This window comes from Kogia breviceps, chromosome 12 (genome assembly GCF_026419965.1).
Source record: "Kogia breviceps isolate mKogBre1 chromosome 12, mKogBre1 haplotype 1, whole genome shotgun sequence".
NCBI lineage: Eukaryota > Metazoa > Chordata > Mammalia > Artiodactyla > Physeteridae > Kogia > Kogia breviceps.
In genome coordinates, this window is record NC_081321.1 from 49,280,184 (window position 1) to 49,302,044 (window position 21,861).

The 21,861-nt window shown below is 33.8% G+C and overlaps 1 protein-coding gene across 9 annotated transcripts in view; it reads left to right on the forward strand.

The window, feature by feature from the left end:
- The window catches only part of USP15 (ubiquitin specific peptidase 15), a 122,997-nt gene that overhangs the window by 63,160 nt on the left and 37,976 nt on the right, over nucleotides 1–21,861 (forward strand). For 4 of the 9 annotated variants that reach the window (XR_010835832.1, XM_059082204.2, XM_067009670.1 and 1 more), the window contains 2 exons: nucleotides 3,546–3,632; nucleotides 12,313–12,457. Coding sequence is in view for 7 of the 9 variants with exons in the window: in XM_059082204.2 (XP_058938187.1) it covers nucleotides 3,546–3,632; nucleotides 12,313–12,457 (232 nt within the window). In the remaining 2 variants the exon portion in view is untranslated. Of the gene's footprint in view, nucleotides 1–3,545; nucleotides 3,633–12,312; nucleotides 12,458–14,087; nucleotides 15,925–21,861 lie in introns of those variants that run through there. The other 5 variants (XM_059082205.2, XM_067009671.1, XR_009338652.2 and 2 more) reach the window with 4 other exon arrangements.

Below are 21,861 nucleotides of genomic sequence, written 5' to 3' on the forward strand. Positions count from 1 at the left end.
AATATTCTAAGCATTTTATTCACTCGTCTCTTCAGAAAGCTACTAGTGCAAAGTTGCTAATAAACAGTGTAATTTCCAAGTTATATCAAAGAAAGAGAGTTAAAGAGCTCAGGTTATAATCCACAGATTGACTAGTCAACCCTTACACTAACTCCACAAATGTTAGCTAGGTTGGGCTATATGTAATCTCGGTCAGAAGTTGGAATCACAATAGATAAGTGATCTAACTATTAACCATAATGTCTGTAACAGGAGGTAAAGAGTGTTATCATACTTTCTATTTAGCTGTGGATCACCACATCCATCCTGCTCTCTCTGATCTCCATGCTCTTTAAGAACAATCTCTCTACCTATAGTATTTATCTCAATGTTTTCCTTCGTTATTTCCTCTCTCCTATACATATAAATGCCTAGCATACTGCCACACGTATAGTAGACACTCAGTTAACACTAGTTCGTGCTTTTGTTTCTTTTCTAGTATCATCTTCCTTGCTAACCTATAGATATAAACAAATCTCTCCCATCTTTTAAAACAAGACCATCAACTTTCTCTGAATACCACTTAGTTTTTCTTCTAATAGCCAACTTTAAAAAGGCAGTGCTTACCATTCCTTACCACATATTCAGAATTTAACAAAGTCCTTATTTAACTTTTTTTAAACCTAGTTTATTTGACCTCTCTTTAATACTTCTTTTTGATAACTATCTCCTAAAGAAATTCTCTTGTTTTGAATCCATGATACCACAGTTTTTTCACGGCTACCTCCTTGGCACTATGCAGTTTTACCTGCCATTGTTTTTGTATAGTGAAGGAGGTCAGATAATAAATAACACGTGGGGGCTTCCCTGGTGGCGCAGTGGTTGAGAGTCCGCCTGCCGATGCAGGGGTCACGGCGAGTTCGTGCCCCGGTCCGGGAAGATCCCGCGTGCCGCGGAGCGGCTGGGCCTGTGAGCCGTGGCCGCTGGGCCTGCGCGTCCGGAGCCTGTGCTTCGCAGCGGGAGAGGCCACAACAGTGAGAGGCCCGCGTACCACAAAAAATAAATAAATAAATAAATAAATAAATAAATAACACGTTTGTGTTTTTATGAAAATAGTTTTGATCATGGACAGGTACCTTGAAAGGATCTTGTATCCCCCTCAGTGTCCATGGACTGTACTTTGAGAACTGCTTCCTAAACCTCCAAGACATGTTGCCCTTGCCCACTCCACTGTCTTAGTCCAAGCCTTTATTACTTCTCACCTTTGTTGTTTTTATAGTCTCCTAAATGCTCTTCCAATCTTCGTTCTCTTTCTCTTCCTCAAGAGTTACCTTTCTAGAATACAAATCTGATTACGTGATACTCTTAAAATCTTTTAACATGCCACAGCACAATTGGATAAAATCCAAATTCCTTCAGAGAACATAAAAAGGTTCTTCATTATCATACCTAACTTACTAACCTCTGTTCCTATCACTGCACCCTACTCTTTCAGCCAGTTCATTGGTAATTCCCTAAACACATCATGCTTCCTATAGTCCCACACATTTTCACATGCTATTCTTTCCACCTGGAGTACTCTCACTTTCCAGTTTCCACTTACCCCTCCAACTGTGCGCATCATTTTAAAATCATTCCATGTTACTACCCACAAAATTTGACTTTTTGTTAATAATTTTAAAATTTGTTTTAGGACTTATACTGTTTTATAGTTGTTTTGCTTGTATCATTTTCCCCTATTAGTGTATGAGCTATTTGAGATCAGGAACTATCTCTCTTTGTACTCCTAGTACTTAACAAGGGCAAGGCATAATGTAATCATTTAATAAATGTTTGAGTGTTTTAATGAATTTCATTGAAAGTTCTAATACTGTTCTGGGATAGAGTTGCTAATGAATAGTAAAAAGGCCACAGATGGGCAGAAAAAGGGGAAAAAATATATATATATGCCTCAGCCATATATAATCTGTAATAAATATAATACATATTATAAATAAAGTAATCTTTATTTTCCTAATTTTTACTATAAGTAAAATTCAAGGGAATATTTCAGTTTCTATCTGTATACCTGAAAAGTTGTAGTGAATTCAATTAAATTGTACTCAGATGGATCACATTTTGAAAAATTAACCTCCTTAATTGATTATAAGTCAGTCTCGGTGTTTTTAGATTGTTTTCCTAAGTTAGAATTCTTAACACGAAGGCAGAAAATGCCAGAATACTTCTATATTAATATAAATCCTATTAATATCTTAAAATTAGTAACTAAAAATATTAGCATATTAAAATTACCTTTTAAATTTGTTTTCTCCCTTGTTTTATATTAAAACTTGGTTGCTTGTATTTTTTGATTTGAGCTTAGTACAGTTAAATAAAATCTTTTAAGGGTCTTCCATCAGAAAGGCAGCTAAATAGAAGTCCCACTTAATGTAATCTATCTGTATATAACCTGCATCAACAACAACAACAAAACTCTCCTTTAAAATGAAGAAAAAAATTTTACCAATATTTCATAATACATAAAACTTCAAAAGTTAAATAAAATTTTATATGTAAGAAATTTTATTACCCACCACTTAATTTAGCAAAATCCAAATTACCCAAAAGCAAATTTTTTAGATTACACTTTCCTGCCAATGACCATTTTGCTGTTCATTAGCACCTGAGTAGAGGAAATAAAATAATTTTTAAACAGTAATTACTTTGGGCCTCACTAATTTAGAATTTATGATGACTGAGATACTGGACTGAAAGTATTAGCCTCTTACAGCCCATGGCCTAGATGTTGCCTAGTAAATTAAAATTGTATACAAAATTACAAGGGAAATTAAATCTTTTAGAGACTTAAGTACTACTTTAAAATAATCATTCCTATATAATGGTTTTGTTTACTATAAATCATGCCTATAAAGCATATTTGTTGATTAAAAGCCATTAGTAATTTAGATTTCTCCAAAAACATTCTGAATTAGTGAGGTGTGTAATAGATAGTGAGATTTGTATCTGTTCAGTTTTTGCAGGGATAACCTTGGCCAAAAATTACTTCTTGGGATTATGTTTGGAATTCTCTTTGCTATTTCATCCCTCTTGCCTTACAGTTTTAAAAATTGGTAAAATCTATGATATCTGTGTCTGTGTTGTATATAATTGGAATGCCATAGTACCTACTGAGACACAGAGTGGATTTCTTTTACATGCTTCCTTTAAAAATTAATATTTTAATTCCATTGATTTAAGGAAATTATTGTTTGTAAAATATTAATAATGGTTACCTGAACTCAGAACTGGGTGTATTTCATTAGTAGATTTATAAGAATAATATCAAGTTTTATATTTAATTTGATAAATTTCCTTTGAAAATAGTTCCCTTATATATTATTATTTTTTATATGAACAAATACATTGGAAATTGAAAACCAAAGGGTATATGGTGATTTTGCTCATAAATCTGTTTTCCAGCATTCATTTACTACATACATTGTCATCTGTAGTTCTTTTCTTTATTTCATAATTAATTTCAAAATTCAGCATTTTTTATCTAATTTAACATTTTCATATTTTTAAAGGTCCCCAGGTGCATCCAATTTTTCAACTTTACCAAAGATCTCTCCTTCATCTCTATCAAATAATTATAACAACATCAACAACAGAAAGTAAGCACTGAATCTTAAAAACTCTTTGTTTAATTGATCGCCCTATTGTGGTTGCAAAAAATCTCTTGTATCTAAAATATAGGATAAAAGTCTTAATGCATTAAAATTGATTTTCTTTTAAATCACTGGTCAGTTCTTCAAGGAGTAACTTCACAAGAAAGCAAGCAGAGGTATAAACTTCTTGATTTAATATATATACTACAATAATTTACTAAAAGAGAAATAAAGCTCTTTCAGAATTTCATATTCTAAACACTAATTATTGAAATATATATACAAGTCTGTTAGAATTCAAATTTTTAGGAACAGTATAAATTTCAGATGTCATTTTAGAACTAGACATGTAATCAGAGACAATACAGACAATAGTATAGACAACACAGACAATAGTGTTTTTTAAAAGTGTTTATCAGTGATTCTTAACTGAAAAACATACAAATTTTTATGTTTATCAAAAAGGCAATTACTTTTTCTGAAAAAGTTTGGAGAAACAATTCCCTTGCTCCATCAGGAATAGTATTCAGAATCTTAGGATTTACAAAAATTACATGAAAATGTGTGCCATATTGCTATAAGAAAAAGGATTCAAAGTCACTTGGGATTCACTGTAACGTCTGACATGGATGTATTACCTTGAAAATTGGCATGGTTTTATATAAAAGGATAAAAGAAAACTTTATTTGTAATTACTCCATTCAATTATGGGAAGACTTTAATCCAGAGATGATTATTGTCCTTTTACTTCTTGGATATATACATTGTAGTTTAGGTATTAGGTTTACAGGATTTGTGTAGTTAAATATTTATACTACTTGTCCAGTTCATAAATGGCATCTGATTATTCCAAAGGGTAAATTCAAAAGGACTGAAACTATTCGTGAAATAATCTTTTAAAAAGCACCATTAATTGAATTTATAGGTTTAATTAACGTTCCCTTAAAATTCATATGGAGAGGTGGGACTTGACAAAATGATTCTAATTTTAACATACATCTGGATTATAAATATATAAGAATAGCCAAAATAACTTTGGAAAGGAAAAACAATGAGAAAGGATTAATCCTACTAAATATCACAACCTGTTATAAAGATATAAGAATTCAAACAGCATAGTACTGACCCAAGAATATACCTCCAGATCAGTGGAATAGAAAAAAGAGCCCAGAAACAGACCTTTATATATAAAAGAATGTAACGTGATCAGAAATTATCCTAGACTAATGGAGAATGGGCAGATTATCCAGGAAATGCTATTGGAAAAATTGGATTGCTATTTCTCTTTAAAACTTTAAATTAAATTAAAATTTTAATTGTCAGGCATATTAAAAATTAAAAAGCAGGGCTTCCCTGGTGGCGCAGTGGTTGAGAGTCTGCCTGCCGAGGCAGGGGACACTGGTTCGTGACCCAGTCCAGGAGGATCCCACATGCCGTGGAACGGCTGGGCCCGTGAGCCGTGGCCGCTGAGCCTGCGCGTCCGGAACCTGTGCTCGGCAACAGGAGAGGCCGCAGCAGTGAGAGGCCAGCGTACTGCAAAAAAATAATAAATAGCAAATAAATGGAAAATATTCTTGCTACAAGTGACAAAGGAAGGACAGATATTCTTAGTATATCAAGCTCATAAAAATCAGTGAGAAATCTTTTAAGGCAACTAGAAAAATAGGTAAATGATGCAGCTGGGCAATGAAAATAAGAGAATTAAAACAAACATTTTAAATGTTCAAGTTCTCTACTAACTAGAGATACGTAAATTAAAAACAAACAACTCCATCCACTTTCCCCCACTTCAGTCTCATTGGGAAAAGTTAAGTGATGGTATCTGTTCTTGTAAGGATTCTGTTTGAGTGGTTGGAGTATTAGTCCAACTTTCGTAGAAAAGAGTTTGCTATATGTATCAAGAAGATTTAAAACACTAATTCCTTCAGTAGTAACAAGATACGTGCACTGTAGTATAATAGTGAAATATTGAAGACACTGGATATCCACAATTGCAGTATAGTGTGTTCTCTTCTATTTAAAAATGTATATCCACAGGCAAAAGATTAAAAGGAAATATTCTCCTGTAATCTGGTTTGTATTTTACATGGTATCTTTTAATGTAATTCATCAAAAGTAATTTTCTCATATGAGATAAAATATTATTTGTGTTTCTACCAATTGCAGATGGCTCCCACATTTACTATAAAAGAATTTGGTTCCAGGTATAACATGTATTTATAGTTAGTTATTCTTTGGAGAGATTTTTTAGCATTGTATATACACTGTATTGAACATAGGCTGTATTTTGACCAGAGTTGCCATATTAGTATATGTGATCTGGTGCTTCTGTTTTTATCTTATTTCCCTCGCACAGTAAAAATAAGACAGTGCAATCTGATCTCAAAACCTCTAACTGCAGAAAATATTAAGAGAGGAATTGGAGTGTTGTCTTAAAAGTTTAGAACATTATTAATTAATGATTCTATTCCTATGACTAGGTTATATTTTTAGCTATTTATATTTGTCCATTTTAGACACTAAAATAGTCCTTTTGTATTAGGAAATTTTAATAGCAAATAGCTACTGGTACCACCTTACTTAAAAGTAAAACTTAACCTTTCTTAGTAAGAAACAAAATTTAAACATTTATAAAATGGAGAGTTGTTTCTTTTTTTTACTTTAAAAAACTTGAATTAATGTTATCATAACAATTATTTCACATAAAATTTATTTCTTGACTTTCTTTTCAACTTGTGGAAATAAGTAGCTGCTTAAGGCTTCAGATGGAAATAGCATAGTTTCTTTAAAAGTATGTAAAATGGGTAATGACCTTTTAAGATTAAATACGTTTATGAAACTTCATATATGTGGAGATAATACTCCAGTGTAAAGTGCATATTAAAATCAGTAGTTGTAACACAATGTTTATATGTCATTTATTTACAAATTCAAGACTTAAACTGATACATTATTAAGATATAAAGTTTTCATTTCTAGAAATAAGAATATTTGTTATAAAAGTAATAACAAAGTGTACTTGGAATTATTTCATTGAAGTTTAGTAAAGTTTAAGTTTTTATTAAAGACTAATATTATGAAGAATCAGATGCCAGAATATTGTTCATTCATCCTGTGTAGTAGTTTTACTTGTTAATCTGTACAGTATTAATTATTGCCTCAATTATAATTTAAGTACATTTTTAATATGTACCAAAATCTTTCCACTTTCCGCATTTTTCATCTGTCTTGCTGCATTTGCTTTACTATAATACTTCCTCTAAAAAAAATCTCTTTAATGTATTTATTGTCTCAACTCTTGGCATTCCACATCGGGGCACATTCTATTTTTCTGTTAATTCATTTAAAGCTCTTTTATTTGAAATGGAAATGACTCCCTGTAAGAGATTAAGCGATGAAAAGGAACTGGATTTTGGAGACTTCCAGAGACTAGCCATCTGGCTTTTCACAAGTTAGTTGCTGAAAGTATCATTTCATTAACTGCAAAGTGAGCATAATTATAGTTATGAGGATTAAATTATAGATTTATAGTGTTAATAACGTTAAATGTAAATGCTAATTGAAAAGTCAGTTTCAGCCACCATCACCCTGATACCCAAACCAGACAGAGATGCTACAAAAAAAGAAAATTACAGACCAATATTACTGATGAATATAGATGCAAAAATCCTCAACAAGATACTAGCAAAGAGAATCCAACAACATATTAAAAGGATCATACACCACAATGAAGTGGGATTTATCCTAGGAATGCAAGGATTCTTCAGTATATGCAAATCAATCAATGTGATACACCATATTAACAAATTGAAGAATAAAAATCATATGTTCATGTCAATAGATGCAGAAAAAGCTTTTGACAAAATTCAACACCCATTTATGATAAAATCTCTCCAGAAAGTGGGCATAGAGGGAACCTGCCTCAACAAAATAAAGGTTATATATGACAAACCCACAGCAAACATCATTCTCAATGGTGAAAAACTAAAAGCATTTCCTCTAAAGTCAGGAAGAAAACAAGGATGTCCACTCTCGCCACTGTTATTCAGCATAGTTTTAGAAGTCCTAGCCACGGCAATCAAAGAAGAAAAAGAAATAAAAGGAATCCAAATTGAAAAAGAAGAGGTAAAACTGTCACTGTTTGCAGATGACATGATACTATACATAGAGAATCCTAAAGATGACACCAGAAAACTACTAGAGTTAATCAGTCAATTTGGTAAAGTTGCAGGATACAAAATTAATGTACAGAAATCTTGCATTCCTATACACTAACAACGAAAGATCAGAAAGAAAAATTAAGGAAACACTCCCATTCACCATTGCAACAAAAAGAATAAAATAGGAATAAACATACCTATGGAGGTAAAAGACCTGTACTCAGAAAACTATAAGACACTGATGAAAGAAATCAAAGGTGACACAGATGGAGAGATATACCATGTTCTTGGCTTAGAAGAATCAATGTTGTGAAAATCACTATACTAACCACAGCAATCTACAGATTCATTGCAATCCCTATCAAACTACCAATGGCATTTTTTACAGAACTAGAACAAAAGATCTTAAAATTTGTATGGAGACACTAAAGACCCCGAATAGCCAAAGCAATCCTGAGGGAAAAAAGCAGAGCTGGAGGAATCAGAGTCCCTGACTTCAGACTATACTACAAAGCTACAATAAGACAATATGGTACTGGCACAGAAACAGAAATATTGATCAGTGTAACAGGATAGAAAGCCCAGAGATAAACCCGTGCACATATGGTCACCTTATCTTTGATAAAGGAGGCAAGGATGTACAGTGGAGAAAAGGCAGTCTCTTCAATAAGTGGTGCTGGGAAAACTGGACAGCTACATGTAAAAGAATGAAATTAGAACCTCCCTAATACCATACACAAAAATAAACTCAAAATGGATTAAAGACCTAAATGTAAGACCAGACACTATAAAACTCTTAGAGAAAAACATAGGAGGAACACTCTGACATAAGTCACAGCAAGATTTTTTTGACCTACATCCTAGAGTAATGGAAATAAAAATGGAAATAAACAAATGGGACCTAATGAAACTTAAAAGCTTTTTGCACAGCAAAGGGAACTATAAGCAAGATGAAAAGACAACCCTCAGGATGGGAGAAAATATTTGCAAACGAATCAATGGGCAAAGGATTAAGCTCCAAAATATACAAGCAGCTCATGCAGCTCAATATCAAAAAACAAACAACCCAATCAAAAAAAGTGGGCAGAAGACCTAAATAGATATCTCTCCAAAGAAGACATTCAGATGGCCAAGAGGCACATGAAAAGCTGCTCAACATCACTAATTATTAGAGAAATGCAAATCAAAACTACAATGAGGTATCACCTCACACCAGTTAGAATGGGCATCATCAGAAAATCTACAAACAACAAATGCTGGAGAGGGTGTGGAGAAAAAAGAACCCTCTTGCATTGTTGGTGGGAATGTAAATGGATACAGCCACTATGGAGAACAGTATGGAGGTTCCTTAAAAAACTAAAAATAGAATTACCATATGATCCAGCAATCCCACTACTGGGCATATACCCAGAGAAAACCATAATTCAAAAAGACACATGCACCCCAATGTTCATTGCAGCACTATTTACAATAGCCTAAAGCAACCTAAATGCCCACTGACAGATGAGTGGATAAAGAAGTCGTGGTACATATGTACAATGGAGTATTACTCAGCCATAAAAAGGAACAACATTGGGTCATTTGTAGAGATGTGGATGGACCTCGAGACTGTCATACAGAGTGAATTAAGTCAGAAAGAGAAAAACAAATATCGTATATTAACGCATACGTGTGGAATCTAGAAAAAGGGTACAGATGAACCGGTTTGCAAGGCAGAAATAGAGACACAGAAGTAGGGAACAAATGTATAAACAACAAGGGGAGAAAATGGAGAGGGAGGTGGGATGAACTGGGAGATTGGGATTGACATATATACACTAATATGTATAAAATAGATAACTAATAAGAATGTACTGTATAAAAACATAAAATTAAATTTTAAAAAGTCAGTTTCAAATATTTATAGAAAGATAAGGGCTCGATTTTACTAAAAAATGTTATATTTTAAAATGTATATTCATTTAAGATGAATTAATCTAGGGCTTCCCTGGTGGCACAGTGGTTGGGAGTCTGCCTGCCAGTGCAGGGGACACGGGTTCGAGCCGTGGTCTGGGAGGATCCCACATGCCGCGGAGCAACTGGGCCCGTGAGCCACAGTGACTGAGCCTGCGCGTCTGGAGCCTGTGCTCCGCAACAAGAGAGGCCGCGATAGTGAGAGGCCCGCGCACCACGATTAAGAGTGGCCCCCACTTGCCACAACTAGAGAAAGCCCTCGCACAGAAACGAAGACCCAACACAGCCATATTATAATAAATAAATAATTTTTTTTTAAAAGATGAAAAAATCTAGCATAGCATTAAAATTCCCATTAAGATTACTGGCAAATTTATGTTTTTGCAAAGTAACATAACCTTATGGGATGAGGACTAGCTTACAACCTTTAGAAAGAAAAATAGCAGCAGTAGTCATGAAAGATACAGAGGCTGACTTTTGGGTTTACGTTTTCATGTACTTTGTCGAAGTGTTTAAAGAGCTGTTGGTTTTGATATTTTTCACGACAGACTTTGATTTAAAGAACACATAAGATGTGGATTATAAGTGACCAATGAAAATAGCATTAAAATATTTTTAACTTGTTTTCTTTGTTATCATTGAGCATGTAGACTACCATCTTAATCTTTGGCCAAGGTTTATACTTATCCTGTCACTTAAACTAAAATGTAGATATCTTTTAAGGATTCGGATCACTTGCATGGGTATTGGTGTGGGTGTGTGTGTATGCATGAGCATGTATTTGGGCATACTTTCCCTCTGTACTCTGACTTAAGTTTTATTATAATTTTACAGCTGATATATATGGGTTTTTTTTAACATGTTGAAAATGTAGGCCTTGCATTTTTGTAATACATAGCAGACCTTGATTTTAAGCACTTCTTAAAGGGGTAAAAGGGAAACCAGGATTCAGTTTTTTGTTACATGTCCTCAAAGTTAGATTCAAGAATCCAGTCACTGAGTGACTATATATGGACTTGTTGATAGGTTCCTTGAACTTTGTTACTGCTAATATAAAATAAAATATGAATTATAAGGCTAGTGATCTGTAAAATCCAAAAGACGCTTGAACCCGTTTTGGTTTTTTTTAAGTTTAAAACAAGTAAATAGCTACAAGTCTATGAATTGATCAAGGTTGCACTTGTTTGGAGCCTGCTCTTGTTTAACTTTGGGGTAGGTTGGGTTTTTAGTCTGAGAGTTGATCTTTCATTTGTGATGAAGGGGGGTGTTTTCTTAAAAATACAAAAATATTAGTGGGATAGCATTGTATGTGTAAATTTTGGTTGATATCGTTTTGTGTGTTTTACCTGTTGGTTTGTTAGGGTGTGTATGTTTACCAAAGGTTTTGTTAGAACAAGCAGTAGTAGTACAGTTCATTTTAACTGTTATAAAGTGAGAGTATAGAAGCTACAATAGGAATTATTTGAAATTATAAGTAAAAACTTTAAAAAAAAAATAATACCAGGAATAAATTATAGCCAATTGAGATTGTCAGAGTTACTGATTTACCATGTTTATTTGTAACACTGTACTCATTTATTTACATCATTATTTGCTTTTAGCAAATAACCTTGATTCTTATTCAGGTTTGTTCAGTGAATAAAAAAAATAATGATTGAAAGTATGCTTTTGAATTATATCCAAAGTATCCATCATAAATATCTTATAACCTGTTAAAAATTAAGGAAGAATCTGTCCTTTTCCACAAAATTTTTTTTAGTTAATGTAAAAAGAAAGAGGGACCTAACTTATTGACTTCTCTTAGTTCTTTGTAAAATTACCTTGATTTTCTAAGGTTGAATATTATGTAGGTTTTTTTTAAGATTAATATTTATTGTACTCATAGTACAAATTATCCTGAGGTTGTATTTACCTAGTTAAATAAACTGCATTAATCTAACAAACTAGAAGATTCTTTCCATAATAATAATACTGAAGTGTGTACTCGCTTTGAATCATTTCATTTTTGCATTGCTGATCACCCCAGGCTGTTTTCTGCATTTGAATACCAGATTTTGCTGGTCTAGCGTAGAATACTATAAATAGAATCTTCCATGCATCACAACAGTGTTGTCACAAAGGCCCTAGAAATCTCTGTTCTCACCTGTAACTAAAGTACAACTCTTCCTGCTTCTACTGTTCTCACTCTATTACAGTAGCAGGATGTAAAAGGGACATCAGTGAGATGATTTATTGCTGCGGGTGGTGTTTAAAATCTGAATGTTTTACATTTGATGGAGCAGTGAAGAATGGAGCAAGCTGTGAAGCTGCTCCAGTTAATCAAGGGTAGAAAGACATAATGTGGTTTGTATTGGTTGGTGTGGTATATGATGCCATGATTTTGTTGATTGAATAAGGAGTATATTAATTAAGGGGGTTATTTTGATTTAGGTTCGTGTTAAAAGTACCTGAGTTAAGTGCTTTATAAAAAAAATTAATGACTGACCACATATCTCAAATAGGTTTAAATTACTCTGTTCATTATATGTTGATAATTGGCTGCATTATGAAAAAGATTTTTTGTTTTCTTCCAGTGTGAAAAACTCAAATTATTGTCTCCCATCATATACTGCTTATAAGAACTATGATTATTCAGAACCTGGAAGAAACAATGAACAGCCCGGCCTCTGTGGCCTAAGTAACTTGGGAAATACGTGTTTCATGAACTCAGCTATTCAGGTAGGTCTTTCCAAACAAAGTGAAACTCATATGTTTTATGGTAATCAATAATACAAGAAGAATAGAGTTGGGTTTTACATGTCAGAATATGAGTATTATATGTGTTTGGAGAGTTTGTGTTTTCATGGAAGATTTAAGCATACACATTTGAATCATTCATTCTAAGAATATCTTATCATGATTCTCAGTTAGGTGGCATGTGATTGATTATCATATAGTAGAAGATTAAATATAAGTTCATACAAAAAATATAATTCCAAACAGAAAACCTAGGCTCTCTGAGAAGAAAAATAAGCTGGTGAGATCTCTCCTTTATATGAAGTCTCTTGCTTTTTTTAGACATTGGTGGGAATTTCAGAGAATGATTATTTTATGGTCACCAGTGTTCTAACTCTAAATAAAATTAATTTTAAATCTTTTTTTACCTTAATGTGAAATTAATATTTGTAAAAATTAAGAAAATTTTATGAACCTTTTGTATGCATATTTTTAACAAATCACTTTCCCTTAATAGTCTTTCAATTTGGGGATATAACAGATTACTGCCCTTTTATTCCCTTTGTCTCTCCATAGAGCTTCCCTTTCTTCCTGCTCTGTCTGTACCTTCTTCCAGTTTTACTTGTGAAATATTTATGTCTTTGATTGATTATGAAGTAACAAGATCCATGTATACTTTAATATCACTGTTACTGTGCATAAAATTAGAGCTGGTTATTCTATTCCCCTTTTACAAATAAAATTCTGTATTTCCAAAAGCCCAAAATAATGGTATACTATTTTGATATTTGAATTTTAACCTTCTTTTGGAAGTCTTTTTTTTTTCCTTTCTTTTTTTTTTTTTTTTTTTTTTGTGGTATGCGGGCCTCTCACTGCTGTGGCCTCTCCCGTTGCGGAGCACAGGCTCCGGACGCGCAGGCCCAGCGGCCACGGCTCACGGGCTTAGTTGCTCCGCGGCATGTGGGATCCTCCCGGACCAGGGCACGAACCCGTGACCCCTGCATCGGCAGGCGGATTCTCAACCACTGCGCCACCAGGGAAGCCCTCCTTTCTTTTTTGTGTGTGTGCAATTCTGAATTTTTATTTTTAAATCTGCAGTATTCTGTTCTCTATATTTTAATACTGAATCTCCTATGCCCAGGAGGCACCCTCCAAAGATATAAATTAAATACAGATATGGATTGATAAGGTCATTATTGCAAATCTTGACTATCTGAGAAAAGTATAGGACTCTTTATCATCCAAACATCCAAAATTCAAAAATAAATCCTTTGTACATAGTCATTAATCCAGTTGTTTCCTAAATGAACCATTGTCTTTATAGCATTCTTGAAAAACTAGAAATTTAACTGTCATAACTCTTGAACAGGAGTTGGCAATTTTTCTTAGACATGCACTGGGATGTATAATTGATTAATTCCTGATATCTTGGTTTAGAGTTGAGCCACTCAGGAAATAGCCTATCTGCTGAAGCAGATACTGTGTAGGTTAATAAACTATTCCTTTATAAACTTTCTTTGATGAGTAATATTGCTTATACTTTAATGTGAATTACTTTATCCAAATTTTTTTTCTAGGATCCTAGCACTAGTTAGACAATTAAATTTTAAAATATTTTATCTTTATTTTCCAGAAGAGGAGAAAGGGAACTCATCTGAGAAGAGCAAGCCAAAACATATTGTTATCCTGGCAGTTATTTAGATAACAAAGTAAAATGCATGGGTGCTGAGCTTTCAGAGTAGGAACAGGGCAGACATATTGTAATTTTGTTTGTATATCTGTTGGACTACCCTGCCTAATCACTGAAAAATCATCTTCAGCACCACCTCTGGAAAATGTTTTATATAATCGGTGGTTACATCAGTATCATATTAATTGTTATACAACTGCTTATCCTTGCACTACCAAAATTACTTTGGTTCTGGAGACTTGATATTCTTGAGGTCTTTTGGGTTTTGTTTCGTTTTGTTTTGTTTTTGCGGTACGCGGGCCTCTCACTGTTGTGGTCTCTCCCATTGCGGAGCACAGGCTCCGGACGCGCAGGCTCAGTGGCCATGGCTTATGGGCCCAGCCGTTCTGCGGCATGTGGGATCTTCCCGGACCTGGGCACGAACCCGTGTCTCCTGCATCAGCAGGCGGACTCTCAACCACTGCGCCACCAGGGAAGCCCTGTTTTGTTTTTTAACATTGTAGTATGGAAAACCAGTCTTGGTGCTTTTTCATAAGGATTAAGACTAGGATTTTAAAAAAATTTTAAAAGCATAAGCATAACAAGAGTTAGAACAAGAGTTAGAACAAGAGTTAGTGTTCTTGCTAATCACTCATGGTAGTCTCTAGCTTACATTCAAACTAAATTCCTAAAAAAAAAAAAAAAAAAACACTAAATTCCTTCTAGGGCAATATTACATTCTAGTTTCCTGTGCCTTTGTTATAGTCTATTTAGTGTTGTCTCCATATGATTAACTCAATTTCTCAAAAACAAGTATTAAAAGGAAATCTTCTAATCAGCTATGTTGAGCTGGATTTGGCATTAGTTGAACTTTTTTGTGTATGTTTAAGGTATAAGAAACTTCATTTATTAGTTTTTGCTTCTGTTCAAAGCAATTTTATTACAGTTGGCATGTCTAATGCTGACCTTCTCTTTTAATATATTTCACCTTTACATGTTTCATTTCAACTGAGATATAGCCATGAGGGTGAGGTTTGTTAGGGTGATAGTTTGTAATTTTCTGATAATATCATAAAGTAAGAAAAAATGTTCATGAAAATTTTAGCAAAGTATTTTAAGCAGTGGATATTATTTTATGTCTGTATCTTGTTGGAAACTGTACTTTTTCTAAAATAAAACTCTCCAATCAAGTTGGAGAAGAGAAAAAATTAGCTTTAATTTTTACTGCTTTTGACTTTTAGTCCAAATCCAGAATTAGAAAAGCTAGTACTTCAGTTTTATTTTCTTAAAGCATCTGTGATTTTTAATTGCTTTAGATGTCAGCTCTCAAGTTGAAAATTCACCATAGGAGGGAATATAAAATGGTGGCAGTAACCTATGTTATTCTGTTTCATGAACACCATGTAAGTTCTTAGGTCCACAGATGAAAAGGGTAAAGATAGTTAATAGAGTAGATTTTTAAAAATAATTTTTTTAGATACCGTTTCCTCAGTTATGCTTTTTTTTCAAGTTTCTTTGTGACTTCTGTGAAACTGAAGATAATTCATGAACTTCAGAAAATATTACAAAATAAAATTTCTACTGATAATTTGTATTTTAATATAATTCCTTTTATTAATTCAATAATTCTAAAAATATGAGTGGGCATTAGTACATCAGGCAGTATAATTACTGATATATTGTTAACAATATGGATGTGAAAGCATACCTGTTTTTTCTTTGTGAGAATAGGTTATGCTTAACCCATCAGTAGCCTTGAGATGATGAAATTGATAGCTTGTGATTAAAAACTTAAGCACCAATCTGAGTGTGATTTAATGTCATTATTGTTATTTTTCAATTTAATTATATTGATATTCAAGATTTTCTCTGATCTAATAGTACAACTGAGTATTAAATTTTTCTGATGAGTACAGTACTGCCACACAGTTTCAATTTATCAAGTTAATATTTACTAAATGGCAAACGTGAGATACTTTTAGACATAGATCCTGACTTACGAAGAGTATAGTCTTGATGTTGTGATTTTTCAAATGTTTTACTTTTTAGCATGAAATTTTTTTTTAAATTATTACTGTGAAAAGTTTAATTGTATCCTCAATATTTAAACAGATGTAGTGAAGTTGCTTTGGTTGGGTGAAGTGCCCAGAGTCCCATCTGCTTTCTTCTATTTAGTGGCCCCAGAAACATTCTTATCGGATCCCAGGAGTCTGAGGTTTAATATGGTTTAAAAACCATATTCTGGCTAGAGAAAAAGAAACAACACATTAAAAATTAGCAATGTAAGTTAGAAGCACAGACTATGGAGTTACACTATCTGGATTGAAAACATCTCTACTACTGATCACCTGTGCTGCCCTGTATAAGTTATTTCTACAACTCATTTTTCTGCTCAGGTGAGGAAAATAATAGTACCCATATCTTAGGAGTTTTGTGGGATTAAGTGAGTTGATTAATATAAAGCTCTTAGGATAGTGACTGGCACATTGTAAACGAATAGGTATTAGATTATGGTATTATTTTATCTTTTTAAATTGAAGGAGTCAAGCACAGAATGACTTCGGGAAAATTCTACCATCCATAGTCCCTGTATTTATTTGTTCTCCTTCCCTACAAGTCTTATTCCACTTTGTCAGGACCTAGTGAATGAAGAAAGACTTGAATGTACTTTTAATTCTTTTTTGCTTAGTAGTATTACAATAATGGTATTTATCATCTCCATTTCTGAGCTGTGTTAATTTAGCTCTCCTAGGCATACTGATAGGCAAGGGATATAACAACATAGAACTGTTCATGAATAATCAATCTGCAGGAAATTTAAAATTCTTGAGTTCAGGTTATCTCTGGCCCCAGCCTCCTGAGTAGTTATGATTACAGGCATATACCACCGTGTCCCAGTGGTACAAAAAAGTTAACAAAGTAATTTTCTAGGTCCCTAAATGTATTACTCCATTGAGAGAATGTCTAGTTTTTGAAATTTGCATTATTGGAGGTAATTTTAATTAGCATTAGTTGAGTAGATTTCAGGAGCACTCCAACCCTTGTCTTTTTCATTGTCAAGGCCTAAGAGGCTCATGATTGGCCTCCTGAAAGAAGCAACTCTTCAGATGGATTTGAAGCAGGGGAGTGATATGGTCTTTTCCACTGGAAAACTGCATGGTGTGAGATAGTTGTTTTCAAACTCTTTACTTCGAAGTAATAGGTCTCCTTAAATAGACTGTAGGAATTCACTGAAAAAACTGATAGTAATCAAGGACCTGTACATTATCCCTGTCATACAATGCAAAGTCAGTTGAAATTCCAGGCTTTTTTTTTTTTTTCTTTTTTTCTTTTTTTGTGGTACTCGGGCCTCTCACTGCCCTGGCCTCTCCCGCTGTGGAGCACAGGCTACGGACGAGCAGGCTCAGCGGCCATGGCTCACGGGCCCAGCCGCTGCGCGGTGCGTGGGATCCTCCCAGACCGGGTCACAAACCCGTGTCCCCTGCATCGGCAGGCGGACTCTCAGCCACTGTACCACCAGGGAAGCCCTCCAGGCATTTTTAAGGTCAGCTTCTTCCTGTGATCTGTTGGGTTAGGGAAAAAATCTTTCTCTAAATTCAGAAGAATATAGAAAGTTGAAAATTTTTTATAAGACTTAAAGAGAATGAGTAATACTACACAGAAATAGTATTATTTTAAGAAACCAGATTCTCATTATAATGTAAAACAGGAAAAAGTCATTACTAAAGCTCTTATTTCTGTGTTCTAGTACTTCATAGCTTTGAATGTGACTAAGTGTAATGCTTTTCTACACTTACCTGAGACTCTCATTTTGCATTTATTGGAACAATTCTTGGAAACACACTTTAACATGAAGCTTTGTAATTTTATTCAAATTAACCAAACTTACAGCTGAATAAATGAACATAGTTTCAATCACAAAAAGAAACACCTAACCCCTGAGACATAAGAATTTTAAAAAACAGTTTAGGATTTTAAAGAAAATGATGCCTTCTGATAAACTGAGAATGTGGCTGATTAATAATTCAAATAATATTCCTAGGGCAGATTTTTATCTATCCAAGCAATTAAACTCAATTATTTGAGTTCCTTCCATACTATGTGCCAAAAATTACATGGCAAACTAGCATCAAAAATATGTTTAATTATCTATCAAATGACAGCTCAATCAGATCTTTCCAATTTGATAAAGGTAAAGAAATGGAAACAGCCTTACTTGTATTAGAACCATTCACTTTCCCATCACAGACACCAATGTTTCTACTTCTCCCTTGTTTGCAGGGAAAGGGAGAAGTATCCCTTCCCTTTAGAGAAAGAAAGGGGGCTGGGAAAAGAGAACCTGAATTCTCAGGCAGCTTATTTAAGGAAAGAGTATATATAGCAAAGTTCTGTAAGTGTTTAGTTTTCATAACTGGAGCAGAAACAGTATCTCTGAAAGAATGCCTTGTACCTGTGTAACTTGGCTAAAATGATTTCTAGTCATGAAAATATGCCTTTTTTAACCAACAGTCTTACTTTTCTGTTCTTCACATTCCTCCAAATTAATATACAAATTTCTCTAGGATTAATGCTTCTATTTCTGTTAATATAAACTTTCTAATGTTTTGTCAGTCCCTAATTCTATAATAGGAAATGACAATGTACAGGTTAGGGGAAAGGCTTATTTCAAGGAGTTGTAAATAATTACGTCTGATTTTAATACAGAATTGTTTTACATTATATTCACTAGGTAGAATTACTTGCAGTGCTAACATTTATGGCAGCAGTTTTTAATATAATCACACTGAAGTATCCTGTATTGATTTTAATAACTACTCAAAGTATTTGTAATTGAAAACGTAAGAAATGTTAATCTTTAATTTATAATGGTAACAACAAATTTGCCCCCTCTAAAAAAACAAAAGAAAAGAAAAAGCGGTTCCAGATTTACTTATGTCACCTAAAAATCAAAAACAGTTCATTTTCTTGATGTCAAAATCCTTTCTAAAATACATATTCTTCTTTTAATAAAGGTATGCATGTCATTCAACACATTATGATTGGAATATCAGGGTTATGTTCTAAATTTTATAAATTGGTATTATTGAATAGTGTCACTAGAAAATATAAGATATTGGACTGATAGAGCCTTTCAAGGAGAAAGCCATGCTAAATTTCTCTTAAAGCCTTGTTTGTTGTCTTTTGCCTGTTTGTTCTAATGTATACATTTAAATTCTGGTCAGTTGCGGCTATGCTGTTTTAATTACTAAAAGGCCCTCCTCTGTTAGATTTTTTTCTTCTAATATCACACTTAAGATCATCTTTCTATTTTAGTTTGTGAGTAAAAATAGTTTGTGGTGATGCATGTTACCAGTGATCAACTTCATTAGTGTTTTCACTTTGCCAGTAATGGATGCTTAGTTCATTTTTTTTTTTTTTAGTAGTGTATATATGGAAACCAATTGCTAAGTGTTACCAATCACCTCTTTACAGTAATTTGTAAACTATACTATGTTGGGAGAGTGTCAGTGAGTTGGTTACTGAAAACCATTGCTTAATTAATAATAAATTTAAAATAAATTACTAATTCTCATAAATTCATGTTAAAATATTAACAGCCCAGTAATGAACTTGCAGTATCTGATAGTAACAGTATCCTTCTTTGCTTAGTAAAGGTTGTTTTTCATGTCATTGTCGCTTCCTTAATTTCCTCTTCACAGAGACCCCTGGGTTAGGGCATCTGTTATCCTTATTTCACTGATGAGGAAATTGAGGCAAGGAAAGTTTAAGTGACTTGTCATTCACTAAAGTTAAAACTGGGCTGTTACTTAGATATCTTGAGATAATGTATCGTTCATAATTATACTAGTCAGCTTGTAAGAAATGCTTTTAAAAATGTTTCATTTTATTGTCACATGTACATAACATAACATTTTCCATTTTAACTATTTTTAAGTTCAGTGGTATTAAGTATATTCACATTGTTGTGCAACCATTTAAAATGTTTTTATGTTTATGCCAAGTATATGGCCCCCATAATACAAGATGTTCCCATAAGGTGTTCCCATAACTGTTTGCATGATTCAGACAGTTTCCCTGGGAGGTTATTTACACACTTACTCATTTGATGGTGTGTTCAAAATAGTTTAAGAACTCCTTTTGGAATTGATTTCATTCTTCTGAATTTCACTGATGGATATTTCTCTTCCTTTGATGACAAAGTTGATTTTTCAAAAACCTGATGTTATTCAGAGCATTATCTGCAGAATATTATAGGTGATCAAGCTAGATAATTTTTTTCAAATAATAAATATACTTTTGAAGTCATCCATTCATTTACTCAGCAAATATTCATCAAGGGCCCACTAAGTGCCTTTCATTCTGATAGGCAATAACTATACCATGGTGAACAAAACCAGTACTATTTCCATGGATTGTAGGGGAGATAAACATTAAATAAATTGTGAATATTTTAAGCATCATGAAAAGAAAAAATCATGGAGAGTTCTCTGAGTATAACAAGAGCTGGGAGAGCACCTAATTTATATTGGATACCATGTTCCCCAGAAGTAACCTTTGAGCTATGACCAAAGAATAGGTGTTAGTTAGGCAGGTGAGAGTTGAAGTCAGATGGAGCAACAGCATGTGCAAAGCCCCTAAGGTGGTCAAGTTTGAGGAACCAAAGATGAGGAGCCTGTGAGATAATATTTAAATGGGGGTGGGATAAAATTAGTTCAGAGAAATAGGCAAAAGCCAGATCATGTAGGGGGAATATGGATTGTAATGTATTAAAAGGCATTGAGGGTTCCAGGCTGCTATCATCTCATCTGGTTTATTGCAGTTATCTTCTCGCTGATTTATCTGCTTATACCCTTAACTCCTATGGTCTGTCCTCACAAAAACAGCCAGAGTGATGTTTTTAAACTTAAGGCATTTCCTATTACCCTTTGTCCATATCACTAAATGCCTTCTTATATCACTCAACAGAAGCTAGAGTTCTTAAAAGAGAATATAAGGCCGTGTATGATCCGGCTTCTGTCTTATTTTCTACCACTTTCCTCCATGCTCACTCTGCTCCATCCTCAGTAGCCCCCTCACATATTGCACGAACGTTCCTGCCTTGGGGTCTCTGAACTTACAATTTCCTATACTTGGAATGTTCTTTCTCCAAATGCTTATATCCTTACTTTCTCACTTCCTTTAGGTCTCTATTATCAGTCAGATCCTTCCTCACTCACTGTATACGATGGTAACTGCCCTCTCCCATTCCATGACCACCTGATGATATATGCTGTATATATATATTTGAGTTTTTTGTTTATCTGTTTGCCTCCTTCTACTCCCAACTCATGCTCCATGAGCACAGGGGTTTTGTTTTAGTTACTGCTATAGCCCCATTACCTCAAACAGTGTCTGGCATGTATTGTAGAAGGCATTCAAATTAATGAAAAGTGAAGGAAATCACAAGTGTGTGTCTGGTTTTTGGCTTGTACATCATAATGTTAACATAATGGTAACAGTGGGAGGAGAGATACAGGAGAAGTAGGTTTGGGGGTAAGGAGAAGATTATGAGTTAATTTTAGTCATGTTCACTTTGTCATGCCAATGAAACATCCAAGTGGATATATCATATGCAGCTGGATATTCTAGTATGGAATATAGACCAGAGGCCTAGGTTGGAAATAAAAATATGACTGTAGATGGTATTTAAAATCAGGGAAATGATTGCATCTGTGAAGTGAGTCCATCTGTGAAAAAG